Source organism: Solanum tuberosum, unplaced genomic scaffold (genome assembly GCF_000226075.1).
Source record: "Solanum tuberosum cultivar DM 1-3 516 R44 unplaced genomic scaffold, SolTub_3.0 scf00073, whole genome shotgun sequence".
NCBI classification, from domain to species: Eukaryota; Viridiplantae; Streptophyta; class Magnoliopsida; order Solanales; family Solanaceae; genus Solanum; species Solanum tuberosum.
Genome location: NW_006239002.1, coordinates 877883 through 903100, shown reverse-complemented (window position 1 = coordinate 903100; position 25218 = coordinate 877883). Strand labels below are relative to the sequence as shown.

Below are 25218 nucleotides of genomic sequence, written 5' to 3'. Positions count from 1 at the left end.
GACAAACATCCAATTTTATATAAATTGTTCAGTTTTGTAGAAATTCATTTATACATTGTACTTTGTATAATAAGATCTATATTTGTTTAATTATAAGTGTATAGGACGAAAATATATGTATTTGTATTTGTATATACACTTTTCTCTCGCTTTATACAAACACAAACGCATTTTATACATTTTATACCAAAATGTATAAAATGGCTAATTGTATACCGAATCAGATGGCAAAAATGGGATGTTTGGTGCGAATTACAAATAAAATAAACTATGGCTATAACATTTAATTTGAATTAATAGTTTGTTATTTCATACAATTTTCCCCTCTAATTAACCTTTTCGGCAGGTAATATAGCACAGCCCAGATTCCAAGGCCCAAATTTACGCAAATGCTTTTAACTGAGCCCAATTAATCTCATCTGATGCCTAGGCCCAATTTTAGCTATTGTCTGGACCACTGGTCTTCGCTAGTCATTAATGGGCCTTCGATAGCATGACATCCCTTTTTTCACGGATTAATGTAATTAAAAATTAAATAGGGATAAATTGTAATTTCATATTAACTATGTGATTCCTAAAATTTATACTTTACTAATTGGCAACTTATAGCCGTATTTTACTTTCTTGACAAAAAATGGTTTTTAAAAATTAAATTTTACAATAAATAGCCCACGTATTGGGAACTTTTTTTTAATTAAATTAAATAATTTTAGGAGATGGCAGTGTGATGTCCTTTTTTATTGGAAAGTGGTTTTTCTCCCTTTTTTTCTCTTCTTTTCCATACACAAACGATTCTTTTGAATGGTGCTTTTTTATTGATTATGTAAATATTTATTCAATTCTTCTTCTTCATTACTTTAAATAAAAGATGACTTAATTTCTTGTTTATTAGTTTTACATATTGAATTCTATAAAAATATTTGTCCATAGTGTCTATTTTTTCCCTTTCGCTTTTAAATTCTTGATGGTTTGTTGATGTCTACCCGTAAATTTCTCTAATTGTTAGCCTATGTTTGATCCCTTCTTGTATTGTCGTTCAATTTTTTTGGGGTTTTAATTTTTTAAATTGAAGGTTATATCTAATTTAGGCAAAAATTTACGTAATAGTAATTAATTGTGGGTATCAATTGTCATGTTTGAGAAAGTTATCCTAGGATTATTCATAAAAATGGAGGTTTTGATTCTAATTTTGTGGATTCTCCATCCATAACTCTAAATTTTATAGCCATGTAATTCTTTTCGTTATCCGCTTCGACTTGTGTCTTTGCTATTGAGCATTTTAAATTTCATGTGCAATCCTCATTTACTGAAGAAAGAATTTGGAATGTATTCAAATTTTGAGAGAATGAATACAAGGATATGTATACATGAATGCAATGCATACATGATGTTCATGATTTAAAAAAATCTTCAATGCAGTGTATACATATTATAAGTGAATGAATACATAAAGTGTTTGATTTTTTAATATGTATACACTGGAGGGGATAACATAGCTATAAATCTATACTACTACTAAGTGAATGAATACACCATTCTTCTACCTATATACAATCATCAAGTATACAATTGGAATTTTTTTTATCAAGTAACGAGCAAAAAAATATATGAAAATATATAATTTATGTTTTTAGGCGGTTACGTATTGTATATATAATTTTTTATGTTTGCGTTATTTTTGTTGTTTAGTGATATTGGTTATACGAGAAAAACAAAAAAAACCTATTAAAATGTCATTTATTAATTTGGGCCATTTTGTGTTTATTTTTTATTTGTCTATTAAATGTTAATTAATGTTTGACTATTTATTGCTAATTATAACTATCAGTTGTGTATATATATATGTCATTTCCTCCATTATATTCTTAGTTTTTGGCTGATTGTTTCTTTTTAAGATAAATGTTTACTAGATGATTATTTCTTTGTTTCTTGTGCTGCAATTTTTGAATCATTGATCTGAAGTTTTTTTTTTTAACAAAATAAAAACCTTATGAGAAAAATGTTAATTCATGATTTAAATTTTTATATTATAGATAATACTTAATAGTCTATTATTTTTTTGGTTTCAAAAATTATATTTGCACAACATTTAAGAATAAGGAAAAGAAAAATCTAAATAGTAAACTAAAACGAGACATTTGCCTGAGTCAGCCTGATTTAGTTGATTCAATCAACTGTTGAATCAATATCTATTTCCACCAATCAAAACACAATGGAAGTAAAATAAAACTAAAAGCCGCATATGCATTGAAAAATCTCGAATATATGAATATCGTTCAACGAAAATACATAGATGGTCAACATTAGCTACCTTGTAGAAAGAAAAAAAAATATATATCCCAAATTATATTTATAATCATTGCACAAAAATAAGACGATTCAGTTGATTGAGCAAGTGATCTTATATATTGTATTTTTTAAATTTGAAACTCTCTACATGTTTTCTCAATCGAGCTCAATCCACGGGACTTTTTTAATACAATTACCTTCCATATGTAATCTATGAACATTATATTACAACGAAATTTATCTTATGCATATTAAAAACTGGAAACTGTTGATTACCTTAGAAAAAAATATATTAGCTACCCAACAAAATCATCTAGACAGATCAAAGCAAGAACCTAAGTCACACGTCACTTCTTTTTCAACTAAAAAAAAAAAAGACCCCCAATGAAGACAAGACATTAATGAATATTTAATTTTAGTGCAATTAATTTGGGTTTAAAAAGAGATAGAATCAATTTTTGGTATTTCTCTTATTATCGACAATCAAAACAACTTCATGTAGAGTGAACGTTAAATTCAACTGACATAAATAAAATAATATTTAATACTACTACATATTACAATATTCGCCTAATACATATTAAGTGAACTATTGGGGTCTAATTCATTCTTAAAAAATATATTTAAGAATATAAATTAAAAGTTATTTTTCACTTTTATTCTTTTAATTATTTTTCTAAAAAATATAAAGTAATTAAGAATCTCATTAATAAAAAAATAAAAGTCTGAACCATTTTAATGAACTCTAAAACAAATTACTCATTTTAAACTATAATTTTCTCCTCGACAATTTATTTAATATGAACAAGAAATTATTATTATAACCATAATAATTGTGAGAAGTCGGCGCATAATGAACCCATTTAAATGAATTAACGAATATCATTCAACAGATGTCAACATTAGAGCTACCCAAGGAAAGAAAAATATCGAATTACATAAAATAATTTCACGAAAATAATCCAGACAGATCCAAAAAAACAACAACCAAAGTAGGACGCCACTAAGAAAAGGAGACAACTTGGGTCACACAAGTTAATAGCCAATATTTGGTACCTACCAAAAATAAATTTAGCGCTACGTTTGTACACCAATTAATTTGGGTAGAAAATATCCACAAAAAGTAATTGAATTAGTATAGCACATGTGATATTTCATAAGGAAGGGTAAACATTGATTATTTTTTTTATTAAACATTAGACCGTTACATCGAATTTGTTTGGTAGAATTTCAGGAGCGAATTCATTCTGTACGCGTTCGATAAGTAGAGTTTTCAGAAGTTTTTATTTAAAGGGGTTAAAATAGAGATAGAATCAACTTTTAGAAGCTATTAAATTAGTGTCTATAAAATAAAAGTAATAATTTCAAAATAAAATATAAAATTATTGTTGTATCTCACGTTCTACCTGAAGTACTTACTCTAGAATAATGAAAAGATATTAATATCAGCTTCAATAAAGAGAATATATTTGGAATCCGATAACAGAAATTCAAATTTGACTGAATATAATAGTAATACTATAATATTACATATATTGGTTACTATAACTTTAAAATTATTTGTGTTATCCGACCACGAAAAAGTGATGAAAGGTTAAAAGTTTTTTTCCTGTTAATTAAATGTCTCGAATTTAACTCGGTGAGATTAGTAAATTGCTTTGCCTATTTAAAACTGTTGAAGGAATGAGTTTTGTTACTTAGGCTAAAGTTTAGGCAGTTGTGCTCTGTTTCAAAATATGACCATGACAGAGAGAGACGAGCCTTTGACGCCGGCCGGCCGATTATTCGTCCAGCCGGGGATGGACCAAATCATCAATTGCGCCGTTTCCGTCGATGATCCGATCGACGTTGAGGCCGTGAAATTGGAAATAAGCAATTCCATATTGGTTAAACATCCCAGATTCTCGAGCATCATGCTCAAAGACTCATGTGGCCGTGAACGATGGCGTAAAACTGAAGTCAACGTGGATGATCACTTCATTATTCGGCATCAACCACTCACTGATGATCCTTCAATTTCCGATGAAGATGCTGTTAACGATTACTTAGCGGATCTCTCTGTTTCAACTCCGCTTAGTTTAACGAAGCCTCTTTGGGAATTTCATCTTCTCTTAGCCCATAATTCGGCCGTTTTGAGACTTCATCATGCTCTTGGTGATGGAATTTCACTTATGTCCATGTTCATGTCTTGTTGCCGGAGAGCCGATGATCCTAATCAGCGCCCCACAACTCAAGGTACTTCTGCTCTTCTCTCTGTGACTATCTCATTTAAAAGCTCAAAAATAAATTTGACGGGTTGGAAATATTTCTATCAGATTATTTTTTTACTTGATTATATTTTCGACAGGTGTAGGGACATCGAGTTCATCAAACAATCGGAATGTATGGAGGTTGTTGAAGAAGTTGGTGATGGTGATATGGTATACGGTAGTGTATGTTACAGAGTTTGGTTTGAGAAGTTTGTGGTTGAAGGATAAGAAGACAGCCATAAGCGGCGGAGCTGGAGTTGAGCTATGGCCGCGGAAACTGGCGACGGCCAAGTTCAAGATTGATGATATGAGGACGGTCAAAAAAGCCATCGATAATGCGGTAAGTTAATTTCTCCTACACCTCTAATTAATCGCATGCCGTTGGGGTTGGAATTTTTAATTTTAAATTGATTTAGAGTATATTTAATAGCTCAAAACCTCATAGTATATATTTTTTATTATATAATTATATATATCTTAATTTATTTGATTACTAAATAATGAATTACCGATGTCATGTGACCAGGCCAATCTATTTTGTTGATTTTTTAATTGTTTTTTTTTTAAAGTATTGTACTTAAATACACTTAATTATGCATAATTTTAATTAATTTCACAAAATATTCATTTATCTCCCACCACCAATAACAAATGCTAATAACATTGTCTACCAAAGTTAGAAAGATGAGAAGAAAACAGAAAAATAGTTACTATACTAGAGTACTTTCTTAGATCAAGTGGACTTGTATAGTTATATCTATGTATAGATCGAGTAATTAAGTGCTATAAATTGGTACACTTACAGGTAGTAAGTTAGAAAGTGTTGTCATAAAATGGATTAATGTCAAGATAGATTGAGGGGTTGATTTTTAGTTTTTTTTTTTTAAATTTTATTTCAATACTAGTGTTTGATACAAAAGATAAATATTTTTCATTAAAAATGAATTCTAAAAAATATTTTCTTGAAAAATAAGTAGGTTTTTTATATATTTTTTTCTAATGTTTGATAAGCAAGAAAATATTATTTCAAGAGCATTTATATGTTATCTAGCAAAATATTATGAAGGCGGAATGTGATAGAGAGCAACGATTTGGGGTGAGATGGTGGAGGGTTGGGGGAGTATAGGTGGGTGGGGAGAATAAAATAAACTTGGAATGCAACTTATTTTTGCTAAGAAAAGTAAATATTTTGACCAACCAGAAAATTAAAAAATATTTTCTCCCTACCAAACACAAATATAAGTTCATCACACAAATGATGAGTTTAATAAATTATATACAAACTACACAGTACATTTAATTATTATAACAAGTGTTATATCTTACTTTTAAAAGGACATATTCCAAATTTTAAGAAAGTTTACTTATACATATTCTTTGAGGATCTATTAATATAAAAAAAATAAAAAATTATACATATGTTTGTTCCTAGAATGTTGAGGACATAGGAACTACACGATATGTGTGAATTAATAATAATTACTTTCCTTCCTTTTTTCCCCTCCTCAATTCAATAGAATTTATAAAAGAAAAATCCCTCATTTATAACTTATAAGGAATTTATTCTTCCTCTTTTTTCTTCTCCGTTCATTTTAATGTAACGTATTAATTTCTTCTTTGTTGTAATTCTATTTCACGTCAACTTAATAGTTCTTACCTCACGAGAAACGTGTTGATTTCTTATTCTTCTTTTTTTCCCAACCCTAGAAAATGTTCTTTTTAAAAAACAAGTTGATTTTATACGTTCCAAATATAAGAAAATGACAAAATATTTTAAAAAATATAAACTACTTGACAAGTTGTGATTCACGGCTGTCAAGTTTGAGGAAAAGTCATATGCTGATATCCACAAAAGATCACCCCAAGCAAATGACGTGGCCCTATCCTCTCTTTTTGTTTCTTTTTATTTATTTATTATTATAAATTATTATGGATATTAAATTCCCCAAATTGGACTGGTCATGGTTCTCAACCTCACCTTATTATACATATATATATTAAAAGAAAAAATTAAAAAAACTACGAGCCCGTTTGGATTGATTTAAAAAGAATAGTTCTTAAGTCAAAAATAAAAAGTGAAACATAAATGATTTTTAAGTCAAAAAATAAAAAGTAAGGGAGACCTACTTTAGGTTTTTGACTTATTTTAAGTCATTTTTGACCTTGTCAAACACTTCATAACTTATTTTAAGTTATTTTTTATATTTGTGGAACCAAGACAACCTATCTTACTAATAATAAGAAAGGGTTAAGGCTCCAACGCCTATAAATAGAAGCTTCTTTCTCTATTTGGCAAAGAAAAGGGAGATATGGATCCAGCTACCACTGAAAGACTTTCTCAATTAATCAAAAAGAATTCTAAATGTTGAAAATGAAAGGCGCGAACGTTTTTCAGAAGTCAAAAACGGACTTGAAAGTAGGTTTGACCAACTTTTAAGTCAATCCAAACACCCTCTACTTACCAGTCTCATGGTAGAAAATATTGTTCTATTTTATTTTACTCGACTCATATACTAAAAATAATTCATAACCTTTAATGAATCTCACATTTTGTTTTACAGGAAATAGTTATAACCTTGATGAAAGTAAATGTAGACAAACATATTTGACTGGTACTAATAAATATGCAATTGCTTAATTGATTTCTTAATTTTGTTATTTGTAGACCATCAACGATGTCCTGTTTGGAGTTATATCATGTGGGCTCTCTAGGTACCTGGATCTGCGTTCACCCAAAGGTATATAAAAAAAAAAACTCCTTTAATCACAAGTTTGATATAATAATGGCTGATTTCTTATATGGCCAGTCAATTAACTCAATTCATTTGCAGCTCCGAAAGAAGGGCTTCAGATGACTGGAGTGGCAATGATCAATTTAAGAAAACAATCTGGATTACAGGTGAAATTTTAATTTTGTTAGACAGTAATAATATCAAACGTTTTATTTTATTATATTATTGTTATTTTTGCAGGACTTTTCAGAGTTGATGAAAAGCAAATCTGGAGCACGGTGGGGTAACAAATTTGGGATGTTACTGTTACCAGTTTATTATTACAATGGAGGAAGTGATCCATTGCAGTTTGTAAAGAGAGCTAAAGCAATGATAGACAAGAAAAAGTTATCACTAGAGGGTCCTTGCTCCTATAAAACTGGAGACTTAATCATGTCCATTTTTGGTCCTAAGGTACACTACTATTTACTATTTTGAGGTGTTATAAAGTTAAACGTCAAAATGAGTCAAGTTAATAAACGAGTCATGAACCAATGATCCAAAATGAGACTAAGAAAAGTATTATTTTTTTACTTATTGTACTGTTGTGTGTTTGTGGTGTGTAGTTAGCTACCTTGCTCAACTACAGAATTGTTAGCAATACAACTTTCACAATTTCAAATGTGATCGGTCCTCCAGAGGATATCACCTTCGGAGGGAACCACATATCGTCTGTTAGAGTCACTTCTACTGCCCTCTCCCATGTAAGTTTCTTAACGTATTCAACTTTACCAGTTATGTCAATACTCCCTTTCAGGCTCTAATTGTGCCTATGTATGCTACATATTAATGCAGGCAATCACAATGCACATGGTGAGCTATGCAGGAAGAGCTGACATGCAAATATTGGTGGCTAAAGCTATCATCCCAGATCCCAAAGTTCTAGCCAAGTGTTTTCAGGATGCCTTACTGGAAATGAAGGAAGCTGCTCAAGCTGTTGCTAAAGATTAAAGGATTTAACTTGTACACATCAACAGCGTAAAGAACTTTTTTTTTCTTCTTACATTATCATTGTAGTTTAATGTGTTACACTATATTGTTTGCCTTATTCCTCTTATAATGGGAAGTAAGGTATATATAGTTATCTTTTTAGGTAAAACTTAGTGATTTACTCATAAAAATCAATCAATCAAGTGAGACAAAGGAAGGGGATATGTAATTTAATGGTACAGTTACTTGTAAAAGAGTTGAGACAGAAGTTCCTGACATTCTCTTTGTTGCTATTATTGGACTGTAAATTACTCCTAATGAATTGGCACATTCATTGAGGCCTCTTTATGAGTATTCCATTTTTCTTCCTTCCAAATGCTGTTCTGCTCTTCTTGATTCTACAAAGTGATTGATTTACTTCATCTCTTGCAACACTAAGCAACAACGACGACATACCTAGTGTAATACCACAAGTGGGGTATGAGGAGGGTAATAAGAGTGTATGCAAACCTTACCCCTACCTCGCAGAAATAAAGAGGTTGTTTCCGATAGACCTTCGGCTTAAAAAAGGTTCTTGCAACATTAAGCAAATGATCAGAGGCTTTTATTACATAAGTACATACAGAGCACACTCAAAAAAATCCATGAAGGTAAGTAACTGAAGTAGTCAATATCCAGGCTGCAGATGCATACCTTACAAAAAGATACATATATCTATGTACATAATGTGTTGATCAAACCAAAAACTGCATACTGAGAAGTAAAAACCCGATTCTTGCACGACTAGAAAGCTTCAATGGCTAAAGGAAAGGCTCTTTTCTTGCTTCTTCCATACTTCTTCCTAAGCAAAAGTTTCCTCAGAAAATTCACCCCTGGCTTCTTGCTTGGCAAAATTACCATAGTTCCCATATTGGGAGTATTAGCTTCAGGCTGTGGGCTTTGCGTCGCGAGAACTGTATCAATGGTTCTTTGAGGTTCTTCTGCGTTGGGAGAGTCAAGGTTCTCCTTTTCCACGTCATCCTCAGTAAGCATCCGATCGAGTAAAGACATGTGTTTCCTCATTTTCTTACTGCTGGCATTAGTGTCACCAACTGTATTTTCAGTTGGAGGCGAAGCTAGGGACTTAATTTGCTTTCCTAGGTTCATTATAGTCTCTTGACACTCAGCCAACTTTGCAGAGGCAGCATTTATCTCCCAGCCCTGCCAATTTGAACAATCATTTCTCTACATGACACAGTAGATAAGTACAAAATAGCATTCTCCATGATTCTTTTCATTGGAAGTATCATTGATAAGGTATGGAAATAGTATTAATGCAACCAATTTGTAATCATATATAGCACGGATTTATTCATGGGCTAGCAATTAGTTATTAAGTTCGACAAATTATAGCAGTCCCTTTAACACTTAAAATACTACCACTAGTTTTAGGCCTTTGGCAATCAAATTAAGTTTTAAGCCCTTACTTGATCTTGCATAATATATCCATAGCAGTGCTGCTACTTACGGCATGCAACAGTTGACTGAAATTTATTTTGAGTGGATGCCCAATATCATACAAGCTATGTTGCTCGGACTCTTCACAAATGCCAACGGGTGCGTGTCGGATTTGCCAAAAGTAGTGTATTTTTGAAGAATCCGAGACGGGTGCGGCATCAAAAGTGAAGAGTCCGCGCAACTAAGCATACAAGTTCCAATACTCGGTCACTAAATGCTTCAGCCGTTAAGGCAGCTAAAGAACTAAGAGTTTACTAGGGTTGAGGTCACACATATATAGATGAAAGAACATGGAGAGGAAAACAATGTCATCGCTGCCTATCAGGGATGGGGAGGGCGGAATGGATGTTGTAACTAGACAAGAGTGACACAAAAGAAAAACTCAAATTGGCAGAAGAGGAACTCACAGTTTGCTGGAGCCCTTTTTCTTGATCCACACCATCCACATTGCCAGTTAAACTGTCAATCAGATATTAGAGAAGTTAGACCCTTTATTCTTTAAAGAACTAGTACTAACTAAGAATACAAAGTGACAAGTGATGCATACCTTTCAAGTTGGAGTTGAAGCTCAAGACAAGTTCCTTCCAGCTCTTCGCAACAGTGACTTCTATCTTCCAATTCTATTTGAAGAGAAGATAGCTTTGAAAGCGTTTCATTTAGTTTAACTCTAGTCACACTAAGCTGGGTGTCAAGATCATCATTGATTGATTTCTGATTTTCGATAAGATCCTCCATCATTCTTTTGGATTCTTTGGCTGTTTCCAGTTCAGCTTGTAGGCCTTCAATAATTTGTTGTGATTGCTGAAGTTCACTTGCCAAGTTTTCGCACTTGTTCCTCGCTACCTGTAGCTTGACTTGTACATCATTGTTTGAGGACTTAATACTGTTCATCTCAGCTTTCAGTCCTTCATTTTCTTCTTGGAGGATAGGACGCGTCTTCTCCGGTTCGGTTGTTGAACGTTTCATCTTAGGAGATGTCACTGGAGATTTCCAAGTAATGTAACCACTGATGGGAAGCAGTTCAGAATGACCTGCCCAAGTATGTGGAGGGATTACATTGTATGAAGCTACTCTAATGTCCTCTATCAGCTCATCGGCGCCTTTTTTTGAGACACGGCTTTGCTCCATGATTATTTTCAAGATATCATGAAGCCAATTGGAGGATCTCTTCGCCATTGCTTCATTTGAATCACCTGGTCCCACTGGAACTAGTTCCTTACCATTCGAGTCCGTCTGATTTCCATGTGTTTCTATTCTCGAGGAGTCTGATAAAGTGAAACTTGCATCTGAGGGAGGATAAGAACTCCCTATTGTAGAATCAACAGCAACTATTGCAAGTTTCTCCATTTCAACAAAATCATCCATCAGACACATCTCAGAAACCCCATTCTTGCTCGTGTCATAACTTGATATTGAGGAAGTTTCATATGATAGTGGACTAGCCAGGGCCAGCTCTTTGGAACCCTTAAGAGAAGAAACTAATCCAAGATGATGCCCACCCTGGCGGATCTCAACTTCTTTCCTAGCTAACAATTCTTTCAAAACTCTGTTCTCTCCCTCCAGATTGCACATACTTTCGACCAAACAATTTATCTCTTTACGGAGAATGTCATGATGGCCTTCTGGGGCTCTGTCCTTAGGAATTAAACTTCCAGTTGGAGGATCAGACTTCCTCCTCCTAATGACAGTCTGATTTTTTTCTTGCATTTCAATTTCATTCTTAACCTTTGACAATGCAACTTGACCTGGAAGCCGCTTGCGAGTTAGAAGACGCAATCTTTGACAATCTGCTTCCAATTTTCTAATTTTCTTCACATTCTCAAGATGCTGCTTATGTGAGGCATCCAAAGAGCGGTGGCTGAATTCCACCTCTTCATTCCGAATATGGAACTCCCTCTCAAGCATCTGAAATTCATACCTCAAGAAAGAATTTTCTTTCTCAACAGAATCTAACCTCGACATTAGTGCATTAAACTCTGCTTCCGCCTGTACACCGCTCTTGGTTAGTTCTTCAATTATCTGCCCTTTCACAAGAAGGACCTTATTCAGATGACAATTCTCAAGAGTCAAATTAGCATGCCTTTTATTTGTTTCTGCTAATTTTTCCTCTAACTTTTTGAGCGCCTTCTCAAATTCTTTTGATGTCCTCATTTCAGCATCACGTATTTTTTGCTCGTCATCTTCCCTGAGAGAAGCTAATTGCTGCATGTGATCTTTCAGGGCAGTGTTCAAGTGCATTATCCTTTCATTAGCAGCTTCTCTCTGGTGTACCGCTTCATTGAGTTCCTTTTTAAGGCAAAGTACTTCAGCTTCGGCTTTCTTCTGACCTGAAATAGCATTTCATGTCTTAGAAGTAAACTAGTTCATTTAGAATTGAACTTTAAGCTTAAGAGAAACGGAGAGACCGTAAACTGAGAAAAATGTGCATGAACAATACTGGAAAAACGAAGAAACAAAGTTGTTACCTGCAATAGCTTCTTGTTCCATTTCTGCAGCCTTTATCAATTGTTCATCTTTAGAATTAGACTCACTGAGCGCGGTTGCTAACTTCTCATCTAAGATTTTTAATGATTGCTCCAGATATTCGGTTTCATTTGGAACTGTCTGTTCCTGAACACAGTTAAAAATGTTTTTAAGCAAAATGGTCTAATAGAATGATACAATAGTAGAGGTGTCTACCTCTTCCAGCATAAAAGCAAATTGAATCAAACCTTACTACTTTTGCGTATAAAACAAGGGCAATACGGATTTACGCGTTAAAGAACTTGCATGAGAGCTACTACATTGGAACTTTAAGATGTAATTAGAGCTAAAACCTTCATCACATTAAAGTTAAATATGCTGCAGCTACTATTATTAGTACTTAACTGTAATTAACTATCATGTGTTTTGCAGATGATTTTGAAATAACACTATACTAATATAATGAATACTTAATAATATCTTGCTATTCTCTGTTAGGTTCCTAATGTTAACGTCAAACAAATCGATCAAGGAATAGCAATGTTATAGAAAGCCCAGAAATCAATTGGGAAAAACTCAAGCCTTTTTTCCTAACCATAGGCATACATTTATGTCAAAATTATCCACAAATTGTACAACAATATGCAGATGCAGTTTACTACGAATTATTCACAGTTGCGAGACAATGTTTAAGTACCTCCATTTCATTTCCTTTAGCAGAATGATCAGATTTGGTGATTGAAACAATTGTCTTCTCTGAAGATCGTTTCTTCGACCATAACCATGACTTCTGGTCCATGATTTACTGTCACCATCAAATTCAGTAATGAATTTCCAGAATGCAAATGAAAAAGAATAAAAAACAAAAACAAATAATCGAATTTCAGTCATTTGGCATCTTCTTTAATCATTTATGAGCACTATAAAAGGCTATGGACAAACAATTAGAATAATACGGTTATAAGTATCTTTTAAAAGAAAAAAAAATACTTATCTAAATTACTAGTATCAGTTTTTGCAAGTTTCACACTAAAGCCTTCTCATTGAAGTTATACTATTGAGCGGCCAAGTAAAATTACTTACCTAGTGAATGTAAAGAAAACAAGGGCATTCATTCCAAGCTCATTTTCTCCGACGCCATCCCTTCATCTAAAATTTTAAGAATTTTTCACAAGTTTCCATTTTCAACCACCCCAACCCCCCTTTTTTGGGTGTGGGTTGTCAGAGTAGAGAGAAATTTTCAACATAACCCCTCAAATTCATAATCTTGTTTTAGCAAAAGTGAAAAAAAACAGAGAATAAAAGGCAGTCCTACTGTAAAATTAATTCTACAGTTCCATAATAAATACGGACACAACAAGCAATAAGAAATGTGAATTTACAACAAGTTTCATAATCTTGTATGAGCAACAAGTTTCCATTTTCAACCACCACCCCTTTTTGGGTGTGGGTTGTCAGGGGAATTTTCAAAATTCATAATCTTGTTTTAGCAAAAGGCAGTCGTACTGTAAAATTCAACATAACTACGGACAGAACATTTAAAATATGCAAATGAGAGTAACAATGAAGTTTAACAAAACTTACACAAAACCATTTAATAAATTAGCACTACTCACCAAGAAGCTCAATCTAGCATGCACCAGTCACTGATAATGTAACAACAGAGTAGTCTTTCAGCTACAAACAAGAAGAAACTTATATATATATAAATAAAAAAAGAGTAGCTGTGAAAAATGGAAGCACAAAAATTTCCACCGACAAGTTTACACACTTGGGAAGTGAAATGAAACAAATACAGTATAAATGTGGGTCACCTTCACTTTGGCACAAGGGTAAAAAAGTAGAGTGAGATATAAAGTTTTAATTGGAGGGGCCATGTATGGAACCATTTTAACAAACAACAGTTGTTGCTCTCTAATAATGTTACACTTTCAAGACATGCAAGGTACTGTACTAATTTCTCCATTCAATATTAACCTTACATGACAACTACACTCATAAATTCACTCTGTTTATTTTGTTGCTATAATACTATCACAAAATCTTTTAATTCTTTCATAACGTACCACTTATCGAAAAAATACACTATAAGAAACAAATTCTCACATTATAATGAGAAATTTATTAATTTTGCTATAGAGAGAAGTATTGAAAACTTTCTTAAATTCGACTTCCCTAAATTATTAACGGTCTTAAAAACACTCATCTACTTGACTAATTAAATTTAGCTATAGAGAGAAGTATTGAAAACTTTCTTGAATTCGACTTCCCTAAATTATTAACGGTCTTAAAAACACTCATCTACTTGACTAATTAAATTTAGCTATAGAGAGAAGTATTGAAAACTTTCTTGAATTCGACTTCCCTAAATTATTAACGGTCTTAAAAACACTCATCTACTTGACTAATTAAATTTAGCTATAGAGAGAAGTATTGAAAACTTTCTTGAATTCGACTTCCCTAAATTATTAACGGTCTTAAAAACACTCATCTACTTGACTAATTAAATTTAGCTATAGAGAGAAGTATTGAAAACTTTCTTGAATTCGACTTCCCTAAATTATTAACGGTCTTAAAAACACTCATCTACTTGACTAATTAAATTTAGCTAGCGGTCTCAAACTCTTGTAAAAACATGTGACTCTTAATAAAAAAATCAAGACAAGTGTTGAAAACACAACTAAACTTGGTGAGAATTTGTGAAAATAATTATTCAAACATCTTTTTATCTAGTTAATTTTGAGGATCATTTTAGCAGTAAATATAATTTTGTAATACTAACCTTTAACGAGTAACACTTTACAATTCCCATCAGCAATAAGCCTGGGAGGCCAAATAGGCAATCTATTTTCACTTTTAATTCATTACATACTGAGTAGTTTGTGACATAAATAGAGGTCAAGATAATTGATTGTTGCATAATGATTTTGTCCCTATATGTTAATACTATATTCTATATTATTTTCCTTTGTATTTAAAGGCTAAAAATAAAAGAAGCATCTTGTCTTGCCTTTGTTTAGAAAAATAACATTTTGTGGACCCTTTTTCTTAGTAAAGGTATCAAATTGGAGATCATGATTTTCTCTTTTTCCTCGTCCCTTGTGTTACTTTGATCTTTATTAATTATAGCTTTTAATCATATTTATTCTATTTGGTTAATTATAATATAGGAAAAGTATCACTTACCTTAGTGGGTTATGACTTATGAGGAGAGCTAATCATCACTTAGTGCACCAACTACACTAACTATATTTGTTTAATTGCTTGGATAATTGCTACTTTTGCTTTTATTATGCAGCATTTTTTAATTAATTTCATATATGGTCAATGAAATTTTAATTGTTGAGATATTAATTAATTTGTAATCAATTCTATGCAAATAATAACGAAGCAAGCAAATGAGGAATGATCAAATTCACGTGCATTGCCTTAAAACGATACCATTTTATTCCCTCTTTAGGTAACACACCACAACTAGTATATAAAGCACGTGATGTAATCACGAGCAAAACAATAGATTTTCTTCTTTAACTTTTCAATTCTATCCTAAATAAGATAGGTAATAAGTAGTTAACCATCCTCTAACGATTTGTTTTCTTAGGGTGTGTTTCACACCACTTATTTGCTGGTGTTTGATAAGTAAGCAAAATATATTATCTCAATTACATTTATATGTAATCTAAAAAAATATGAGGCAGGGAAATGAGAGGTAAGGGGTGTCGTAGTGGGGTTGGGGTGATTGGAGTGTGGAAATGAAAAAATAGGTTTGGAATGTTATTTGTAAAACTTATTTTTCCTAGCTCTCACTTGAAAGATCGTTTTTTCTTATTTTTTAAAGAAATTTTTTTCATAGAATAAAATATCAAACATTTTAACCAACTAATTATGAAAATGAAAAGAAGTATGAAAATATTTTCTCCCACCAAAACACACTTAATATTGGTGTTGCTTTCACTTCTCCAAGCTTTTGCAATAAGGAATTGCCAAAAGTTGAGTACGCCAATTTGCAATGCACAAAGTCAATGAAATCATCAACACATCACCATATTTGTATTCTTGTGACATAAGGTTAAGTTGAATTACAAATAGATGCTCCGTACTAAAATATCAGTTTGATCAATATAATTGTTAAATATAATTTTTTAATGTGTATTTTATAGATTCATCTGAATCCAATTATTTTGACTCAAACACTCTCTATAATTTTTTTTAAAAACACTAATAAGTATGAATAACAAACTTAGAACCAGTAAATCAAATATATTATGGGTCCTCTTGCTATCTAATCTTCTTTATTATCTTAATAATGGGAAATGACATGTTGATTAGCTAAATGTCCAACCACATTTCGTTTTCTAAGTTTGGTAGAGTAGGATTTTGTACTACAATGAAAATAGACCATAAATTGTCATCATTGGGTCCAATTACTGGTATGGAAATTAGACAGAGACAGAACTAATGGCCCGCCTAAATTGAAGGCTGCGGCCCAAAAGTTTGGCCCAATGCAAATTATTTAAAATAAAAAATAATTCACAAATATTTTTGACTGCATAGTCTCAATCCCTTAAACTTGTCAGGGTATTTCATAGATAGTTAAGTTAACCATATAAAGTATGTTATCTCTTTTAATTTTATACATCAACTTCAAATAGAAAAATGAATGAGGTTTTACGCTTATTGAGGTGACTACATATATTAAAAACGTGCTAGAGTAGAATACATTGGTTATGTTGTTGTATAGATGTTCAATAATAAAGTATTGATGAATTGATGACTTGATTCAATCAAATCCAATAATTTTGATTCAAACTATATATGTTAAAAATTCATCAAATAAATAAAAATAATAATTTTTGAATCATGTATAGGCCCTCTTCTTGCTATGTGATCTTCTTCAATAATGGGAAATGACATCTTGATTAGCCTCATTTACCAAATATCCAATCCAAGCAGATCTTAGTTTGGTAGAGTAGAATTTGTACTAAATTGAAAATAGACCATAAGTTAGTAATGATTGGGCCCAAAAACTGCTGTTCAAGTTAGACAGACAAAGTTATGGCCTGTTTAGATTGCGGGATGAGGCCCAAAGTATTGGCCCAATGAAAATCAAAAGAGGGACCTAATAAATGGGAAAATTAGCAATTAAGTCATAGAATAATTAACCGTCCTCATTCATTTGAGTTAGTATTACTCTAATCTGTAAATAGAATTTTTCTGATGAAAAACTCTCATACTTGTCTTATATAATTTATAAAAATAATGGATCAAAACCTTTCTAAACTATCATGGTTTTATTAGTTTTATATTTGAATTTTAAAGGTGAAATTAAGCAAAAACCCCATAAAGAAAAAATTACAAACATATATCCTTTTACATTCATACCCCACTAAATACACTGTATACCCCTCATTAATTTCGTTGAACTTATACTAAATCAGTATCATATATTATATTGGTATCATTAAGGTTGATAATTTCACTTAATTGATACTAAATCAGTATATAATGATACTACAACAATATAAAATAAAATTAATGAGTATTAAAATTGATACTAAATCAGTATATAATGATATCACAACAATATAAAAATATAAAATGAAATTAATGAATATTAAAATTTATAGAAAATATATTGTTCTTACCACATTTAGGGAGTAGTTTTCCAAAATTGATTGACTTAACTATGGGTGTAATATTTGTTAATGTAGTATAATCTTGACCTTTAAAATTTAAATAAGACACATGTCTCTCATTTAGATGTGCATTTGACGAAATGGAGGAGAGCCGGATCCCCTATTAACTAGTACGACAATCTTTAAAAATGAAAAAAGATATCCCTATTAATTAATATTTAGTATTAGATCTTTATCATAATATCCCTATTAATTAATGAAGAATAGTATTGATTGTTAGGGGTAAAACATGAAAAAAATATGTTATTTTTTATTGATATGTCAAAAGTGACAAATAAAAATAAAAATTTATTTCAGAAATAAATGACAAGTAAAAAATGAACGGAGAGAGTATTACCAATCTTGGTTTCAACAACCATATGATATATTATATAATAGTATTTTTGCAACTGTAGTTTTTTTAAAATTTGCAACTGAAACATAAAATAACATTTGTATAACACTACAAAATTATTATCCAAAATTTAATTACTTTTTTTTAAAACAAATTAAAAACAGAATTTGACATACGGTTGAAATGTTCCTTTGCTTTATAATTTTTTAATGAATATTCCAGATTGTTTCTAGAAATCCACGTTTAAATTAATCAAAAAAATCTAATGTTAAATATGCATTTCATAGGGTCCCACTTTCACCCTTCCAACGCAATTTGATCAATCGCTTTCTGCCGCGTTATATCTCAAACTCCTCTTTTTTATCAACTAAAAGTTTATTAGAAAATTTTCTAAAAACATGTATTTTCTTCATTTTATATTACTTGATTAATTTTAACATATTCTTAAAAAACATAATCAAACTATTAAAAATATAGTATTATTTTATATTAAAATTATTATGAGAAAATAACAGTCTTAATTTACTAAAATGAATTTTTAATACGAGACTCAAATAAAATGAAATGAAGAAATATTATTGGAAAAAAAAGACGCGTATAACTAAATTTTGAGGGATAAAATAGGAATAATAAAAGATAAACCGACGTCCTTGGTCCACGATTTTGTTGATCCTCTTCTTGGACCAAACCACAGCTCCATCTCATCGTCACGATTTCAAGAAAAACCCTAGGAGGTACAAATCAATCCCTCGCGAGTTCAATCGTTGATGGAGATCGCAACGGCGGTGCCGGCGTCGAACGATGGTGGCGGTGGTGGAATTTCTCCGGCGGAACGCTCCTCCACCGATGCGATCAATTCGTCTTCATCGCCGTCTGCATCTTCTTCCTCGGGGTTGTCGACGGAGCAGGTTACACGTAAAGATTTGAATTCTTTGGCCAGTAGGTTCGATGACGACGAAGAAGAAGAGGACGTTTGTCGGATCTGTCGGAACCCTGGTGAAGCCGATAATCCTCTCCGGTATCCTTGTGCTTGCAGTGGTAGTATCAAGTATGTTCACCAAGATTGTTTACTTCAATGGCTTAATCACAGTAACGCTCGCCAATGCGAGGTTCGTTCTTCATGCGAAATCTGTTCATTTGCTTAATCTCTTTCCATCCCTCCCCATATTTTCTTGTTTTAGATTAAGTTTTGTTGTTATCAAACTCCTATATTCTTGGACGCTTTTAGTTAAGCTTCAGTGGGTATTAGACTTGCTTGAGAAAGGAGTGGGTATTGTTGTTCTCTCTTTTCGTTAAATCACACAAGGCCTTCCAAAGGATTCTTAACTTTCTGACATGTTTTTCAATCATAATTGAACCTGTTGCTTGTTGTTCTTTAGCTCCCTGAAAGTAGAAATCGTCATATCAAATTTGTAAGCTCCTCTCGATGCAACTCATAACTCAATTTTAATAGGTTAATTAACTACTAATTTCATGGTTTGGGTGTAGCTACAAATATATTTTTAACTTGATCAACACAATTACTTTTCAAATTTTTTGGTCTTCTTGCCATCTTCTTTTCTTACTGGTAGATTTATGTCTTCTTTTCCAAGGTATAATCTGGATTTTCACACTTAAAGAAAGAATTTTTCTTGCCGTCTATAGATTGTAAGCTCATTCATTTAGTACAATCTACTATTCATGTAGTATACTTATATAGTGTTGATGTTTAAATTGTTAGGGAGAGCACACTTTTAATATTTAATTATATTCTCAACACGCCCTCTCACGTGCGGGCCGGATTCTTTTTATGGGCCAAGCACGTGGAAATTCTTTTTATTTTGGGTGGTGGTGAGATTTGAAGTGTGACCATCTCATCTAAAAGCTTAAGTTGTTAGAGAGAACACACTTTTAATAGTTAATTATATTCTCAACATGTGGGAACTAATTGGGCGTGAAGCTTAGTCTTGATGGTATGTTTACATCAAATCCAACATTGATAGTCTATTAGAAGTTCGTATAGAAAACTATAAAGAATTTTTAGGATTAGATGACGTCAAATTATTGGATATTGAATAAAATAGGTCTATATGGACTGAAATGGATAATGATGATTCTTATAGTGGGTCTTATTTTAGGATTGAGGCATAGATTTTCTTTGTGGTTTGTACTCGTCAACTGAAGTTGTGATTCGAATTTTATAATTATTCTTATTAAATCAATATGAGAAATGTATAACTGTAACACTGACCATAAATGATTCTTTTTCTATGAACATTGACCATAGATGATTCTTACAATAGATTGTGGTTGGATACTGCAGCACATAGCTAACATTGAAAAGTGTGTGTTGTTTTCTGATCTCACCTAGGGTGATCCCTCTATTGGTGGAATCTCACTAAATTTATTTAATTATAATGTAGGTATGCAAACATGCATTCTCATTTTCGCCAGTTTATGCTGAGAACGCTCCGGCCAGGCTCCCTTTTCAAGAATTCGTGGTTGGGATGGCAATGAAAGCCTGCCATGTCCTGCAATTTTTCCTACGTCTTAGCTTTGTTCTTTCTGTATGGCTGCTCATAATACCGTTCATTACATTCTGGATATGGCGGTTGGCTTTTGTTAGAAGTTTTGGAGAAGCTCATAGACTATTCTTGGGTCACTTATCCACAACCATCATTCTTACCGACTGTCTGCATGGCTTTCTACTCTCTGCTAGCATTGTTTTCATCTTTCTTGGGGCAACTTCATTGAGGGATTACTTCAGACATTTGCGCGAACTTGGGGGCCAGGAAGCTGACAGGGAAGATGATGTGGACAGAAATGCAGCCCGTGCTCCAAGAAGACCTGTTGCTCCTGCAAATAGGAATTTTGCTGCTGATGGAAATGAGGAAGATGCTAATGGTGCACAAGGAATTGCTGGAGCTGGCCAGTTAATCCGGAGAAATGCAGAAAATGTTGCCGCTCGTTGGGAGATGCAGGCAGCACGGCTTGAGGCTCATGTTGAACAGATGTTTGATGGTTTGGATGATGCTGATGGTGCAGAGGATGTACCTTTTGATGAGCTTGTTGGCATGCAGGGTCCTGTTTTTCATCTTGTTGAAAATGCATTTACTGTACGTTCTTGCTTTCACTTGCCACCTTTCTTATGCAGTCATTAAATATATTTTTGTACTCTCTAAGCTCTGCAGAAGACCATATTTTTCCTGATGTGTACTTCTATTTCTCTGATTCTGTTGTCTGCAAGCTTAACATGAGAAGTTAACTGATATATGGTGATTTTCCTTCTGTGCAGGTTCTTGCCAGTAATATGATATTTCTTGGAGTTGTGATCTTTGTTCCCTTTTCATTAGGACGAATTATACTCTATAATTTGTCTTGGATTTTGTCCTCTGCAAGCAATCCAGTATTATCAACTGTTATGCCACTTACTGAAACAGCACTTTCCTTGGCCAATATTACTTTGAAGAGTGCATGGATTGCTGTTGCGAATTTAACTCCTACTGCTAATGAAGAGAGCAGTTTACTTGGTCAAGTCACTGAAATGTTGAAAGCAAATGCCACTGAATTGAGTGAGGCAGCAAACAATCTCAGCACAACAGTGTCGACTGATCTGTTGAAAGGGTCATCTGTTGGAACATCCAGACTTTCGGATGTTACAACTCTTGCTGTTGGCTACATGTTTATATTTTCTCTAGTCTTTTTTTACCTTGGGATTATAGCTTTAATCCGGTACACCAGGGGAGAGCCTTTGACGCTGGGAAGATTCTATGGTATTGCTTCCATTGCAGAAACCATCCCCTCCCTCTTTAGACAATTTGTAGCAGCTATGAGGCATCTGATGACTATGATTAAGGTTGCTTTCCTCCTTGTTATTGAACTTGGGGTTTTCCCTTTGATGTGTGGATGGTGGCTGGATGTTTGCACCATTAGGATGTTTGGGAAGTCGATCACGCAAAGAGTGGAATTTTTTTCAGTATCTCCATTGGCAAGCTCATTAGTTCATTGGGTTGTAGGGATTGTCTACATGCTACAAATAAGTATCTTTGTTAGCCTTCTTCGAGGGGTAAATTTTCATTAGACTTGCTTTGTTTCCCATCTCTATTTTGCGGATTGTTTTCTTTTACTAATTTACCACAATTCTTTTTGTAGGTCCTGCGTAATGGGGTGCTTTACTTTCTTCGAGATCCAGCAGATCCCAACTACAACCCGTTCCGTGATTTGATTGATGATCCTGTACATAAGCATGCTCGTCGAGTTCTTTTGTCAGTTGCAGTCTATGGAAGCTTAATAGTGATGCTCGTGTATCTGCCTGTCAAACTTGCCATGCGAATGGCTCCATCCATTTTCCCACTTGATATCTCGTAAGATTGTTTCCTGCTCTATTCCTATTGATTTTGGTTTCAATGTGGTATGTGGATTCAAGCTTTGAACTTTCATCCCTTTGGTGAACTTAAAGAACTGTTATTCTTTGTGCAGTGTATCTGATCCATTTACTGAAATACCTGCCGATATGCTTCTCTTCCAAATCTGTATTCCCTTTGCAATTGAGCATTTTAAGTTGCGTACAACAATCAAATCTCTGCTCCGATATTGGTTTACTGCAGTGGGATGGTCTCTTGGTCTAACTGATTTCTTACTGCCCCGACCTGAGGATAATGGTAGACAAGAGAATGGAAATGGTGACCAAGGAAGGCAGGACAGATTTCAAGCCCCGCATGGTGTACCAGATCGGGCCTTGGTAGGGTTTGCTCCCGATAACAGAGCTAGGCATGCAGCAGCTAGTTCCAACTTCGTAGAAGACTATGACAATGAAGAACAGGCGGATCCTGAGTAAGTTGAACAATGCTCCATGTTTATTAGTCTTGTTTTTATTGCACCATGAACATATTTATTCATTTCTTATGTTGGCAAGTTGAGTCACTTCACTGAAAGCCAATTAGTGTAGGTCTTCTTCAGGACATGATGAAGATCCGCTTTTAATTTTTTAATTTGTGAGGAAATTCTTTATTTGGTCTCATTTTGTATAGTAGTGTTCCAATAATAGTTGTTGTGGAAAATGTTAAAGTATGGTTTTTAGCTTGATTGATAAGACCTCATATCAAAGTTTAATACGTGAATAGCTAAATGAGTTTTGTATTCTTAAAATTTGTGGGAGTTGTATAGAATAAATCATATTAACAGTTCCAAACATTTTGGCTTCACAGATCAGAAATATAAATTGTGATGGAAGGAGTACTAATTTAGCCTCTTCCCAAATGTGTGAAACACAAAACTAATTTTTAAAAGCTTCCTAGCTTTAAAAAAAACCTAAGTAAGTTTATGAATGGGCAGTCTTCATAGAATACTTTTTTTTTGTTTTTTGAGAGAGGTAATAATTTGGTCTCTCATGATATATTGGCTATTATATGTAGGACTAGTGTCTGTTGTTGAGTGGTATTTAGCTAACTCATGACTCATGTGTAGACTGTGCAGTCAGTTCCACTAAGGGATTGTTGTAGTATCTTCTCCATTATTAAGCATAAATCACAGTTTGATTGAATGTCCAGTTTGTTAGCTACTTGTTTTATTTGTGTTTTTTCCACTTAATTGTCATATCCATTCTGTTTGCCGCAGGTCGCACACTATTATTACTTCTGTATTATTTTTAAAACCCGTTTAGATGTACGTTACTTGAGCCGATGTCCTTTTGGAAACAGCCTCTCTACCTCCATGAGGTAGGGGCAAGGTCTGGGTACACTCTACCCTCTCAAACCCACTTGTGGAATTACACTGGGTATGTTGTTGTAGACTTGTAGTAGATAAAGAGTGTTCCTTTTTGGGTCTCGATATTTGTCAGAGTTAGGGTGATACTTCTAAATGAAAAAAATGTTCAATCTTTAGTGTTCGTTCTTCATTTTTTTTTTTTCATTTGGACCCCCTCGTATGTGACTAACTTTCCGTTGCTTGTTAATTTTGTTTGTTGGACAAAATTGCTGTTACACTGCTTATTATGCTCGGCCATAGCTCGTCTTGCTAGTTTCTGTAGGATCTAGTGATTTAAGTCATAAATTGGTGATACTCTGTCTAAGTTCACCTCAAAAAAGCTTTAGCAAGAGTTTTATGTTGTTTGGAAACATCTTTAGCAGGTACGCCTTTGTGCTCCGTATTGTTCTGTTGCTGGTTGTGGCGTGGATGACTCTCCTCCTTTTTAATTCTGCCCTCATAATTGTACCGATTTCACTTGGACGCGCGCTCTTCAATTCCCTCCCGTTGCTTCCAATAACACATGGAATCAAGTGCAATGGTATTGCTGTCAATCTAGCCCAGTTGGTTTCTGTTCTTCACCTCGCAATAAAAACGCTGACCTTTTCTTGCTTTTACTTCTCAGATTTGTATGCATTTGTAATTGGAAGTTATGCCATTTGGACTGCCATTGCTGGAGCGAGGTACTCAATCGATCAAGTTAGAACTAGGAGGGTCGCAGCTTTGATGAACCAAATATGGAAATGGTGTGTCATTGTTCTGAAGAGTTCTGCACTGTTGTCAATATGGGTAATGACACCTTTCATTTTGATTCAGTACTTGCACCTCGATTTTTTTCCCCATACTGTTAATTTATTTGTTGATTCTCTTTCCAGATATTTATTATTCCTGTGTTAATTGGACTGCTTTTTGAACTTCTGGTCATTGTGCCAATGCGAGTCCCCATTGATGAAAGTCCAGTCTTCCTTCTTTATCAAGATTGGGCTTTAGGACTGATCTTTCTAAAGATCTGGACCAGGCTGGTAAGTGCCTTATAGTTTATTTACATTATTATGAGCTTTTGGTTTTACCTGTTTTATAAGACTGACGTGGGGGTTTGAATCTTTGGATGTTACATGCTTTTTGTCTAGAGCATTTCCTTTCCCTTTTGTTATATGTTGTAGCCTATTCAAAAAAAACATTTGGGGGGTGGGGCTGTTAATTCATGATTGGTCTGCATCCCCCCCCCCCCCCCCCCCCCCCCCCCCCCCCCCCCCCCCCCCCCC

The 25218-nt window shown here is 33.4% G+C and overlaps 3 protein-coding genes across 4 annotated transcripts in view; 2 read left to right on the top strand and 1 right to left on the bottom strand.

The window, feature by feature from the left end:
* The first annotated feature begins 3927 nt into the window (after positions 1–3927).
* Positions 3928–8615, top strand: LOC102586143 (O-acyltransferase WSD1-like). The gene is made up of 7 exons (XM_006346333.2): positions 3928–4524; positions 4637–4878; positions 7204–7276; positions 7370–7437; positions 7511–7723; positions 7876–8013; positions 8105–8615. The coding sequence occupies exons 1-7, from the start codon at positions 4026–4028 to the stop codon at positions 8258–8260; spliced, it is 1389 nt and encodes a 462-aa protein (XP_006346395.1). The 5' UTR covers positions 3928–4025; the 3' UTR covers positions 8261–8615.
* A 185-nt stretch (positions 8616–8800) lies between these two features.
* Positions 8801–13973, bottom strand: LOC102585808 (filament-like plant protein 7). The gene is made up of 6 exons (XM_006346332.2): positions 13816–13973; positions 12897–13004; positions 12202–12346; positions 10284–12063; positions 10144–10195; positions 8801–9439 (listed from the first exon to the last, which is right to left on the bottom strand). The coding sequence occupies exons 2-6, from the start codon at positions 12996–12998 to the stop codon at positions 9023–9025; spliced, it is 2496 nt and encodes an 831-aa protein (XP_006346394.1). The 5' UTR covers positions 12999–13004; positions 13816–13973; the 3' UTR covers positions 8801–9022.
* Positions 13974–18870: 4897 nt separating this feature from the next.
* Positions 18871–25218, top strand: part of LOC102585474 (probable E3 ubiquitin ligase SUD1) — a 7631-nt gene continuing 1283 nt past the window's right edge. Inside the window, exons 1-8 of one of the 2 annotated variants that reach the window (XM_015308270.1) lie at positions 18871–19338; positions 20632–21324; positions 21504–22274; positions 22361–22572; positions 22688–23041; positions 24337–24494; positions 24579–24742; positions 24829–24975. In XM_015308270.1, coding sequence (XP_015163756.1) covers positions 18997–19338; positions 20632–21324; positions 21504–22274; positions 22361–22572; positions 22688–23041; positions 24337–24494; positions 24579–24742; positions 24829–24975 — 2841 coding nt within the window. In that variant the 5' untranslated portion in view covers positions 18871–18996. Of the gene's footprint in view, positions 19339–20631; positions 21325–21503; positions 22275–22360; positions 22573–22687; positions 23042–24333; positions 24495–24578; positions 24743–24828; positions 24976–25218 lie in introns of both variants that reach the window. The other variant, XM_006346331.2, reaches the window with a different exon arrangement.